This window comes from Macrotis lagotis, chromosome 3, assembly GCF_037893015.1.
Source record: "Macrotis lagotis isolate mMagLag1 chromosome 3, bilby.v1.9.chrom.fasta, whole genome shotgun sequence".
Taxonomy (NCBI): Eukaryota; Metazoa; Chordata; class Mammalia; order Peramelemorphia; family Peramelidae; genus Macrotis; species Macrotis lagotis.
In genome coordinates, this window is record NC_133660.1 from 222,930,406 (window position 1) to 222,943,604 (window position 13,199).

The 13,199-nt window shown below is 33.6% G+C and overlaps 1 protein-coding gene and 1 non-coding gene across 6 annotated transcripts in view; both read right to left on the bottom strand.

The window, feature by feature from the left end:
- Nucleotides 1–1,518: 1,518 nt before the first annotated feature.
- NSD2 (nuclear receptor binding SET domain protein 2) overlaps nucleotides 1,519–13,199 on the bottom strand; it is a 123,009-nt gene continuing 111,328 nt past the window's right edge. For 4 of the 5 annotated variants that reach the window (XM_074229936.1, XM_074229934.1, XM_074229935.1 and 1 more), the window contains exons 20-23: nucleotides 12,195–12,336; nucleotides 11,142–11,248; nucleotides 9,729–9,933; nucleotides 1,521–6,960 (exon numbers count right to left, since the gene is read on the bottom strand). In XM_074229936.1, coding sequence (XP_074086037.1) covers nucleotides 6,689–6,960; nucleotides 9,729–9,933; nucleotides 11,142–11,248; nucleotides 12,195–12,336 — 726 coding nt within the window. In that variant the 3' untranslated portion in view covers nucleotides 1,521–6,688. Of the gene's footprint in view, nucleotides 6,961–9,728; nucleotides 9,934–11,141; nucleotides 11,249–12,194; nucleotides 12,337–13,199 lie in introns of all 5 variants that reach the window. The other variant, XM_074229937.1, reaches the window with a different exon arrangement.
- Nucleotides 12,437–12,561, bottom strand: LOC141519779 (small Cajal body-specific RNA 23). The gene has a single exon (XR_012477420.1).

A 13,199-nucleotide genomic window follows, 5' to 3' on the forward strand; every position in this document is an offset into this window, starting at 1 on the left:
TTCTTAAGCCCAGGTATCTTTTTTTTTTTAGGTTTTTGCAAGGCAAATGGGGTTAAGTGGCTTGCCCAAGGCCACATGGCTAGGTAATTATTAAGTGTCCAAGACTGGACTTGAACCCATGTACTCCTAACTCCAGGGCCGGTGCTTTATCCACTGTGCCACCTAGCCGCCCCCTCCAGGTATCTTATTTACTAAGTTCCAGTGACCTCCAATTACCTCCAAGTCTTTAGAGCCCAAATTGACTTTAATAGACTACTTAACCTATATTTCTTAATTCATTTTACATAGTTCTCTGCTGTTCTTCTGTTGTTCATACAAGCATCACCTCACAGTACCATGATCTTGCATTGACCATTCCTGAAAAGTACTTCCTTTACACCTAAAGGACAATAAAACTATGCATACCTTTGATCCAGCAATACCTCTACTAGGTCTGTATCCCAGAGAGCACAAAAAGGGTAAAAATCTCACACATAAAAATATTCGTAGCAGTTTTTTGTAGTGGCAAAATACCCATCAATTGGGGAATAGCTCAACAAATTGTGGTATAAATGTGTGCGTGTGTGTGTGTGTGAGATGGAACACTATTGCTGTATAAAATCATGAGGGACGGGAGGACAACCTAGCCCAGAAGGACTTGCATGTTTTGATGCTGAGTGGGATGAGCAGAACCACAGCATTGTCCACACTAATTACCAACAACATGGGGTGATGATCAACTGTGATGGGCTTCTTCATTTCAGCAGTAAAAGACTTGTGATGGATGTTGCCATCCACATCAAAGAAGGAACTATGGAGTTGAAATGCCGGCCAAAGCTATCTTCAATTTTAAAAGTTGTCTTATGTAGTATGTCTTTCGTCTTTTTCTGATTTGTATAGCCTATATCAGATTGCTTTCTGTCAGACAGAGAGGAGAGGGAAAGAAAGGAGGGAGAAAAATACACAACTCAAAACTTTGCAAAAATTGATCATTGAAAACTACCATTGCATGTAATCGGGAAAAAAAATCGTTCCTTCTCACCTCTGCCTCAGAACACTTTCCATCCTCCATGATCAATTAAGCTCCTTCTTACAAAAGCCTTTTTCTGACCTCCCCAAACCTACTGTATGCTCAGTATACCCAGATCCCTTCTATTTATTTGGTATTACTCTGTATGGATTAATGTACACATCCACATTGGCAGAATGTGAGCTCAAGAATAGGGATTGGTTCATTTCTGTCTTAGGTATCCCAGAACCTAATAGTACCTACCAGAGTAGGCATTTGATAAATGAGACAGTGAACAGACCAACTCGACAACTTGGAGAAGTAAAAAGAGCTTGAACCTGGATTCAAAACTCAGATCTGCTAGTTATATCTTGGGCAAGTCAGCTAATTTCAAATGAGGGGTTTAGATGATCTTAAGCTTCTTTTCCATTCTAAATCCTACAAAATCTTTAATAGTAGCTCAGCTTGTTTCTCATCACCTAAACTGGACAAGAAGGTTGACTAAGTTATTTATGACATTTGTTTTTTTCTCACAGTCTTTTATGCCATGTTATTCATAATGTTATTCATCAAGTCTATGCCTGTATATTGGCATTCTGTTTTCAAGGCCTATCTTAGAAAATCTTTGCTTAATTGAAGCACTTCACCTACTGGACCTATATGGTGCTCCTTTAGATGCTTAACTGATTCCTGTAATTTCTCACATGCAAAGTCTGAATTAAGTGGTAATAAAAACAATTCCAATTAGGTCTTTGGTATGTGAACATTTCACCTTTAATGAGTACTTCTTGAACCAAATTGACTATAAAATTACATTTTTCCAAAATAAAACAGTAATCCACATATAATAGCCCAAGTAGAAAAGTTATAGTTATTGGCACTGTTAGGAGTCTATGGAACATGTGCAGCACATGTCTGGAATACAGAACTCTGCAAGCCTCAACAATGCCATGCACCAAGCTATAAAATGGGGTTAATTTTTGCCACATATGTTGTAGTAAACAAGGTAAATAAAGGGATAATTTTGTAAAAAGCTCTAGAGCATGGTTTGGAAACTGAGAATTGAGTCCACAGTCACAACAACTAGAGAAGTTTCCAGGACTTTCATCGTTTCACCTTGCCCCAACAAAAAGACCTTTTAAATTTTGTCCCAAAAAGTGTTTCTTCTTAGAGGGCCAATTACATCTGCCTTGTAAATATTGGCATTCTGTACAGGTTGAAGATTCTTTCTCAAATTAATTTGGATTTTAAAGCACTGACTGACAGCGATCAAAACTTCATGGGAACTTTAACAACACTTTCAAGATAGATATTTATATCAGGATCCTTGGGATGAAAAACACTTGAGTCAGTAGCATTTGAGTCCTAATAAAAAGTAACAAATAGTCAATAGACAATTAAAAACATCGAACAGACTTCTGTAGAAAAGAAGGTTAAAGACAAACCTCTTCTTCATTTTATACAGAAAAATAATCACACACTTTTCTCAAACACAAGTTTCCCCTTTAAAAGCTATTCTTCCATTCCCCTCCCACCCCCTCCAATGTTAGGCAATTCAAAAATTCTACATCTCATTATGTCCCCCAAATGGAATATTTATTCCTAGGCTAACAACTTAAATTTGGGGCCATCATCCAACAACCATAAAACTTTCTAATATCTGACATGACTGTAAAAGGAACTTGTTTAGAGGTAAACAAACAAAAACATAACTTTTTTTTGTTGTTTCTAACAACATTATTTCACATCTCAACAGTAATAGAATGTATACACCATTTAGCAAAATGGGTTGTACAAAAATCTGACTATATTTTTTCCAACATTCATAATAGTACCATGCAGGTTCTGTTTCACATAGGATGAAGATATTTGGTAACTGATACAAAGTCTTTTGCATTAACATTCATCTGATTTCCTGAAAATAATAGTCTGAAAGTTGGAGGAATGTATATACCTTGGGCTCATCAGGGTAAATACTTCAAAAAATTCCACAAACTCAAACCTGAGCATGCAGTCCTTAATATTATTATAGATAAACATTTAGGAAAAAAAGTAGCATTTAATGTTAATTGGGATATAAGCAAAAATGCAACTATATCCTATTATATTCAACTGTTTAGAGGACTGGACAATTTTATTAAAAGTTCAAAGAGACCCAACTATCTCACAAATATTATATATCCCAACTGCAGTTGTAATCTGTACAATTATCAAGAGTAGCATCTATATCTTACTTACAAAGGCCCGAAACAGCATATATATATATATATATATATATATATATATATATATATATATATATATATGGACTAGAATTAGATGCTTTATAGAAGACTGGTTTTAAAACAAGATGGTTGGGTAAACTCTTACATATTTCAGACCTTTTGTCAATCCCTGATGCCAAAAGATTAAAGTAATAGCCTAAATTTTTTTCTCTTAAAAAATTCAAAGATAGAAGCACCCAAAAGATGGAAAGCTGATTTTTGGGCAGTCATAATCAAAATCTCTATAAATGTTCCCAAAATTCTCTGAGAACCAATTAAGTTAAAACTTTGAAATATTAGCTTAAAAAAAACTAGCTGATGCAATAGCTAGTTCTTTCATCCAACAAAAGAAAATTTCATTTTGTCAATGCTTGTGCCCTTACTCTGAAATATAAACATGAGAATTATTACTATGTGGAAAATTAAATTTTTTAAAGGGTCACTGAGGAAGGAAATCTATAAAAAAGAACATTTTTTAAGAGGCTTTCCATCCCAGATCATAAAAGAATTTGGAAAAACTAAAATGAGGTCAATAGAATTTACTTCTTAGTGTTAAAAATCCTGCTTACACTTTTTATTTACTATTAATGTTTCAAAGCTTGCCCATTAGTTAGGAGGAAATAGCATATTCTGACTTATAAAAACCAAATTTTGTTGCTAGCCAGCCACCTTCACAATAGGTAGATAGATAGGTCTACAATAATACATTTTAAAGTCCTTAAAAATTGATTATTATAAGGAAAATGATCTAAGTTAACAATTTTCCACTGAATGAGTATAATTTCTAGAAATTAACAACATAAAGAGGCAGAATGTTAATGCCACTAAATGATTAAGTGCCCCAAAATGTCTTGTAGGGGTGTGTATACACACACACACACACACACACACACACACACACACACACACACACACACACACATATATACATATATTTTAGTTGGGAATGGAAGCAGTGGGATCAGGGAACAGCACCACAGTGAAATCAATTTTTTTCTTAAACATTCAGTGCTCAGCAAAGTTGTTTAAGAGTGGCTACACATCCCCAAGCAGGTTATATTTATAGGACTTGGTCAATTGTACTGTACACTTTGATGGCTTCCCCATATGCTACAAAAAGAGCCTTAAAAAAAGGCTGGATATAATTAACATGGAGAAACCAGGTCTCTCTCCATCCATGGTCTACCTCTCAAACATTTGGCAGTTTCTGCAGAGAAAGCTTATGCTAAAGTCATCTATATAGTACCTATTGATGTTAACCTGCCTGGTTACAAAATGGATCATTACAGTGTTCTAATAAAGCAAAGAATATAGTAAATTTGAATTCAAAAGCCACTTGACTTCAGTATCAATCTTCATAACAATCATGAACAAAAACAGGTTTTTATAAATTCCTTTTCAAAATGAATTTTATTCTCAGGAGATGTTAAAAGAAGTAGCTTTTTCAAGTATTTCCTTCATTCTTAAAAAAAAATAGAAATGCTCACTTTTTCTTCCCATTCACTCACCTTGATGCCCCATGCCCCTAATTCCTATCTTTTACATCAAAAACCTTGGGTAGAATGAGAGAGGGAAAATAGAGGGATATGAAATAAACTGAGCTCTTTGGAGTTTATACCTCAAACTTCCAAATATCAGATTGAATTTTCAGAGCAGGGGGAAAATTTTTTTTAAAAGGGAACATGGTATCTCAAATAATACAATATGGCTGGGTACTCTTACTTGCTGAAAAAAATATAAGCCCCCCCCCAAAAAAAATTTCACAATGGAAATTAGTGTAAGACTTGCTTGTCCCATCTTAAAAAACCTTAACTCAAAACAGACAAAACTGAAAGAGGATAAAAGCTAGCCTTCCCCACATTGTTTATAAATTTTGATCCACAAAGCAAAACAATTACTCAGCTTTACCCCCAAATGCTTTCATATTATAATGTTGGATAATGGCTTATTTTAGACTAGTATCAATTCAAGTTTTAAATGAAAAAAGACCCACAAAATTTGCATGTAATGGAAATAGCTTTAATCATCAATAATTCTAAAATCTAAATCTTTCAAACCCTGAAAAAATAGTTTTGAAAAAATATACATTTTTATGATAGACTATGCTTCATTTTTTTAAAGGGCTACATAACAGATCTGTACTATAAAGGCAAACTATGCTAGTACGTATAAAACATTAAATTGGGCATAAACTAGGGGCATCTGGGTTGGATCATGATTGCACAGGTCAGAACTTGTTAGCAACTCTGCCCATCCTTATATCAAAACACCTATGGGGCAGGAAACAGTACATAAAATCATTTTTCCCTCAATTATTTATTTTACCTTTTAGCCTAAATAGAAACATATACATGGCAGGTCTAATGTCCCTATAATAGTCAAGTTCACATTTTTTTTTGTAATGAAAAATCAGGATATCATCAATAAACATACATTTCAATTAGTAATAATTTGTGAAATGAGGCTTAGCAAATATATATTTTGAGATTAAAAGCCAAAATAAAAAATCATTAAAGAAAAACCAAATGAAAAAAACATATAAAGCGTTTTCCCAAAATGGTGAAGAACGATGACAAGATGACTGTGCATTCAAAAGATATGCCCAATAAAAGAGGTGATATGATTCTCACCATGGTGGCCATTTTAGGAAAAGTTGTTGTTCCAAGTTTGAGACTCTTACAGTTCTGAAGACTAAAGTGTTACTTATATTTTAGTTGTAATCTATAAATAGGAAAAAAAAAAGAATATGAAAAAATCCTCTAAAATCCCCCCTCACTATCCTAGGGTGCTCCTCTCCTTATAAAGGGATGTACATTTCTGAGAAAATAGTTCACATTAACAAAAAAAGTTTTACAGTTTGCTGTTTTTATAAGAGCAGGAGAGATGACCAAACTCACTGTTTCAGAGAAAACCCAGTTCAAACTTGAAAAAGACATCACTGTGGTATCTTCTGAATAAAGACACTGAGCAATGGTCAAGCTATTTTTGTTAAAACACTAAAAGTGTTTTCTTTTAGAAAATATGGTTTTCCATCCACCCCATATATCTTTCAGGTGAAATGGAAAATAGGCGTCAAATTTTTCCAATCATGCCTTTTTTTATCCCCAAATGCAGGAGGGAACCATTACATTCTTAGAAATTCAAGTGTAACTGTAATGTTGTGTAATAAGTTTTGTTTGTCCTGAAAAATTCTGAATTGTGTATATCACAATTCATTATCAGTGCAGATACAGCAGAAACTGCTAGAGATGGCTCAGTGGATTTAAAAATGCTTTCCCCCAAAATGAAACCTGTACACTTATTAGATATGTAAAACTGTGTCCTTCGTTGACCCTATTCACAAGATAGACCCTTGTATCTACAAGATAGTGTTGGCAGTTAAAAACAAACAAAAAAAAAAAACCACGCACAAACACAAAACCCCTGAAGTCTGTCACTATTTGCACTCTGTTTTTCTCCTCCAACACCTTCTTTTCTTTCTCTTGGGCTTCAACTTGCTTGGTTCTGGGAAGGGTTTCTCAGTCTTTGGGTTTCTAATAGATTCCACCCCAAACTCATGTTCAGAGCAGCATAACCGTCCATCTTGTGTGGTGCTGAAGACTGTCCCATCTTGGTGGTCCTTGCAAAAGGAATTTGGGCAGAAATGACAAAAAGAAACTGATGGTTTGCCGCACACATCACAATGATGCCAAGGGCATTCCCATTTCCCTGCAATCAAAGATGAAACAATATTCACAAATATTAGAATTTTTAAAAACACAAACACAAAATGCCAATAGTTTAGACTTTTATCTATGTATTGACATTATCTGGAGTAGAATAAGTTTCAAAAGAAGTTGGAAATTAACTTTTATTATCATACCAATGGCATAATCATCAAATTGCATAAATATGACAGTCTTCCCACATGTGAATTTAATTCACTTAAGACAAATTCATAAGTCAGAGTAAACAACTGGAAGAACCTTGGTATAAAAATCATTAGTTTCACAGATCATAAAAAGCCCACAATTTTCATGGTATTTTAATAGTAACTATAGAGCCACAAAAACCCAAGGTTTTTTTGGGACTAGAGATGATTTCCCGATATAAGGAACTCCTGATGAGGAAATGCCCTCTACCAATGTAGAATGATACCAGATCTGCCACTTAATTCTAGAGAATTGTTTAAGGGTATAGAATAAAAACTTATAAGATGTGACCTGGGTAAAAAGTGAGTACATGTAATTTCATCTTAAATCCTCCAAAAGGCTTTATCATTCATGATGAAAAGTTGCCTCTTGGTTACTTGCATTTTCATGTGGTCCACAACTATGGTATTTCTGAGGTTCCAGTAAGAATTACATTTCTTAATATAGTGCTGTGTGTGACTCAGACTCTTGATGAAATCTAGTCATTTCTTATGAGTTAAAAATATTATATCACATGCAGACCTGATTATTTGAATCTTCACCAATTTTTATTTATTGCTCTCAAGGACTAGCATTATGCCATGTATATTAAATTAGTATGGTGGTTTCTTTTTTTAGTTTTTTTTGCAAGGCAATGGGGTTAAGTGGCTTGCCCCAGGCCACACAGCTAGGTAATTATTAAGTGTCTGAGACCAGATTTGAACCCAGGTACTCCTGACTCCAGGGCCGGTGCTTTATCCACTGAGCCACCTAGCCACCCCTGTATGGTAGTTTTTTAAATAGTGATTTTTCTTGAAAATATTTCTAGAAAGCAGATTTTTCTTAAACCACACTTTTGAATAAAGCAATACTTAGTAACTTAAAAGAAAAACTGGGAATTCACAAAATTATGGATTCAGAATTTAGGAAGACTGGTATCAAACTGAAATTTTCTAACAAATTGGCAACTAATTTTGTAATTAAAAAAACACTTTAAAAGAGATTGATATCTTATTTTAACAAGCTAACTGAGCATTTGGTTTCTCATAACCAGAAGTCTTCAAAAAGAGGCTAAATTGAAACTTGTTAAAAGTATTATGATAAATATTTCTACCCAGATAGTATAGATTGAAGGTCTCTTTGTAGCTCAGATTCTGCTCTCACTGCTCTCTTGAAAAAGAACTGAATGTAGTAAAAAGTTTCTTGAAGTAGTCATAAAACATATCTAGGTTCAATACATATTTCTGTATTGTTTTGCCAATGTTGTCGAGGAAAGGTTTGTATTTCCATTTTCATGAGGAAATTTGTTGCTTTCAGTCAGGATTTCATCTAAAGATTCAACAATGCCATCTAGTGGTGGAAAAGTTACCTTTGAACTATTTGTAGCAATGAATGATCAAGATCCAGGAGAAGATGGAGTGCTTATCAAACTGGGACTATGACCCAAAGGTAGGAGGAAAAGTATAAAATGATGGAGGACAAAAATCAGAATGAGAAAAGATCTCAACTGTATGGAAAAATGGGCAGATTGTAATATATCATTTGACAGGCCTATTAATTTCTGAAAGCAGGTTCAAATAATTTGTACTCCAAGAACAGAAGGGAGAAGACATGGCTAAACAAAAGTTTACATAAAAGGAACCAGGAGTAGTGGTCTCTACAATGAATGTGAGCTGATAACAAATGAGTAGAAGTCAAAATACCTGGAACCTGGAATGTAATAATCTGTCTGTTCTCTATTATGGATAAACAACATCAAGCCTATATTCAATTCTGGGGATGTTGCATAGAATGAATCTGGACAAGAATTGTGTAGGCAAAGGGATGAACTAAGGAGATTCAATCCTGTGCCACATATGCACTGGATGAAGAAGTCAGGACATCTAAAAACTTGAAGCAGATTTCAACCAGAAATGAAATGTTTAAGATACATCATTTATCTAAAGAAATCTCATATACAAAAAAAGGATTTTTATTATTTTGTGGGGCCTGGAAAGGTGGAACCAGGAATGATGAATATAAACCCAGAGGAAATCAATATAAAGAGTAAGCACCAGAATAACAGTCAGAAATCTACAAAACGGAATGGTCTGCCTTGAGGACTAGTACAGTCATCACTGTTTGAGCCTTCTGAATGACCAGCCTAGTAGGGAGATCACAGAGATAATTTATTCCTCAGAGAAAAGCAGAACCAGATAATCTGGGACATTCCTTCAACTCAGATTCTATAATTATGATTTGACTGTACAGGCACTTTAAACAAAATAAAATTAAGTATTTAAATATTAAAATCAATCCACAATTAATTATAATGGAATAAGATTACTTATTTAAAAAATGAATGCTAACTGAAAGCAAATAGATGTTCAACTGGTTAAAAGCAATGACTTGAGAGTTAAAGTTTGTAACTGGTTTGTAAATCAATATCATTTTCTTTATCCTATCTGTTAAATAATAATGCATTTGCAATTTGATGAAATTAAGATGAAATATATCCATTCAAAGTAATATCTCAAAGCATACAAATACAGTAATTTAAATATTCTAAAAAGAACGTGTGTGAAATCCAGTTATGACTTAACTTACCAAAAGGCCGTTTAACCAAATCCAAACAGGAGAGATGATAAGCTTTAGTACAACATTTCCGATCACATAGTACCAACTGACCTCCATCACCACAACGGAAACAATCATCTTCAGATTCTTTCTTTCCTTCACCTTTTGTTCTACGTCTTCTTGTTTTTTTCTTGGTCTTTTTGCCCTTTTCCTCTGAAGAAAGAGCAGCTGAGTTCTAGGATAAACAATAAAATGGGTTTACTTAAATTTTTTTTTCTAAACTAAAAAAAATACACAATTAGTAGGTTAGAAGAAAGAATGATAATTCAATAGATGAAAAATTACAAGAAGTAATTTCAGAAAATTCCCTATTGGAACATAAAAGAAACTAAGCATTTCATATGGCAGAAAATTTTTTTAAATGACTGTTATTAAATCAGTATCTCATATAAAGCTTTTTCATCTTAATTTACCTTAAGATACAAAAAAGAACAATGAAATTGAAAAACAGCATATAAAAACTAATGAGATAGCCCTCTTACATCAAAGATGAACAGATTATAGAAAGGATGAAGGATTTTTTTTCCTCCCATTGGGGTTAACTACTAACAACAAATTCCTTATTTTATCATTCACTTAGTGATTTATTCTCAACTACGTGAAGGAAACTGAAGAATGGAAAGTTGATATGACTTGCTCATAGAGTTGGAGCCTAGATTCAAAGCCAAGTCTCCCCATGGAAGCAGAGAAGGAATCACTGAAATGTCATCCATATATATAATTTATATTAATGTTTTACTTTTCTATTTTCAATCCCACTCTCCTCCCTAGGAGAGATAAAAATATAAAATGTTTTTCTCACCTAATTCTAAGATAAAGAACATAGTACATAATGTAAAAGCAACTGTTCTGGGCTGATGCACAAGTAATTTGAATAATATTCTGAAAACCAGGTAAAATTGTATAAACAACTGAAACTGACCCCCCAGGTCAAAGATTCCTTGTGTCTCGGATAGAGCACCGGCCCTGGAGTCAGGAGTCCCTGAGTTCAAATCCAACCTCAGACACTTAATAATTACCTAGCTGTGTGGCCTTGGGCAAGCCACTTAACCCCATTTGCCACACACACACACACACACACACACACAGAGTGTATAGCCTTCCTATTCCAGTCATGTAGATTAACAAATTTAAAAAAAACCCATCTTTAGGAATTCTCTTCAGAAATGTCCAATCAACAACTTTCTACATGCCATCATTTTTTTTAAAGATAGTTGAAGCAAATAAAGTTCTTGGGGGAGAGGGAGCATTAACTTGTACCATATAACATGTATCTTCCTGTATGTATTAAAGAAATTTATTTTGCCACATATCTTGCTAATCAATTTAATTGCCCTTGCTTAAAAAAAAAGAAAAGAAAGTTTAATTAAATTATTGCTATACCTTTGGTCTATCACCAAGGAATCCACTACAGTTAGAGGCACCACATCGACAGACAGTCTTTTCATTGCCCAGACAATCAAGGTTGTAATTAAAAGTCAGTTCTGTCCCTGGAAAAAGAAACTCATTAGCATGAAAATGTTTATCTTTTTAAAATAAACTACTCTGCATTATGACCCCAAATTACATTCTATATGTAGACTTGAATATACCTAATACGTGAATCTTCAAATTTGTTTATTGAGATTATCATAAAGTCCAAGAAAAGTAGAATCCCTCACAATAAAATACAAGTGCTGAAAGAAAACTATGGACATATTGGGGAATACACTATCCTATTTTCCTTAATCTTTTTGTAGAAACTATACAAACTGTCTTAACAAGGCAAAATACAAAGCAATTTTTGTATGGCTCAAATCCTTAGCTTGCTATTACCCAATATCATCCACAATTTGGTGTATTTCACCTTTTAAAATTATATTAATTGTCACACAATCTATATTCTTGGCACTTCCATTCAAACTACATATTTGTTTATGCTACTAAGTCTCTTCATGTCATCCTAGACTACTTCCTTTCAAATCACAACTCAAATGTCAAATTACAACTCTAAGAAGTCTTTCATTTCTATTGGTAAATGATCCTGATGATATAGCCACATTGAACTTTATATGACATTGCTTTTCACTATGTGAATTTATGAATTAGGAATTTAGAAACTTGGGAATTACTGGGTTCTATACTTTCTTAATAGTATATATCTAATCCAAACTATCAACTCATGGGAAAGAACTAGTATGTAAATAATGATAATACTAATAACAATAACAACAGCTTACATTTAGATAGTGCCTTTGGGCTTGCAGAGCGCTTTACACATGTTATCTTTTTATAAAGATGAGGTAACTAGGGTTGAAAGAGGTCAGGAGAATTACCCAGGGATAGTTGATGGTTTAAAAATGGTTATAGTTATAGTTATAGTTATAGTTAAAACTGAATTTCCTTGGGTCTCTCCACAAATGTTGGAAATAGGTCTATACCCCAAATCTAACATACCTGCAGGAATGTCACATACAGCAAACAATCCCACACGAGTGTCTCCATTTACTGTCCATTTCAGAGTCTCACAATTTGGCTGGCAGCTGTGGTTCATAAATCGGGAATAGTTTCCTTTGGGACCAGCATCAATTATCCGGTCCTGAAAGTTAGAATACCAATTTTAAAACATATGTTAAGTAAAACTTGAAAAGCCATATCTTTTTTCTTAAGGAAAATAAAAACTGCAGATAACAGTTATTTGTTGTACTGAAAACTGTGGTGTATCATATGAGCTGGTATATGACACCCCCAATCCAATACTAATTATCTAGCTCACTTATTGACTGTCACAATCACATGGAAGGGACTAAGTTTTAGTGAGCACTGTTAAGATAACAGAATGACTAAGACATTATTCAGCATCAACCCTGCACATAATCCTAAACAGGAGTTATGAATTATCTGGTTATTATGGTAAAATCAGATTTATTGGAATAGAAAAAAAAATTAGTATCAAATGATGAGGAAGAATGAGAGAAGATATTCAATGAAATTAAATGAAAAAGGATTTAATTCATTTCAACCAGGCACTGATGCCAAAAGCATAATTGAACTTATCCTGTTTTATCTTTTGTGAGATTCAAGAACTCTCCCCAAACTGTACTACTCCATATTTTAAAATCTTCTCTGATTCTCTTCTAGAAATTTTTTTTAATGACATAACTAAGTCACCAATCTATCTGGAGCTTTATAAAAAATTTTTAAGTTTGTGTGGCCTTGGGCAAGCCACTTAACCCCATTGCCTTGCAAAAAAACTAAAAAAAAAATATTTAAGTTGTTGGTATCAACCTAAATTCTGAAAATTGTTTTCAGTTTAACCAGAAGTTATGAAGTAGATAGTTTCTGCAAGTTAATAATAGCCTGCAGTTTATTAAACCCAACTGCTTCCCATTGTTTTCTACTTGTTCATCATTTTTAATACTAGAACTGATTTGAATATTGATTTGTGGTATAATTTGAGGT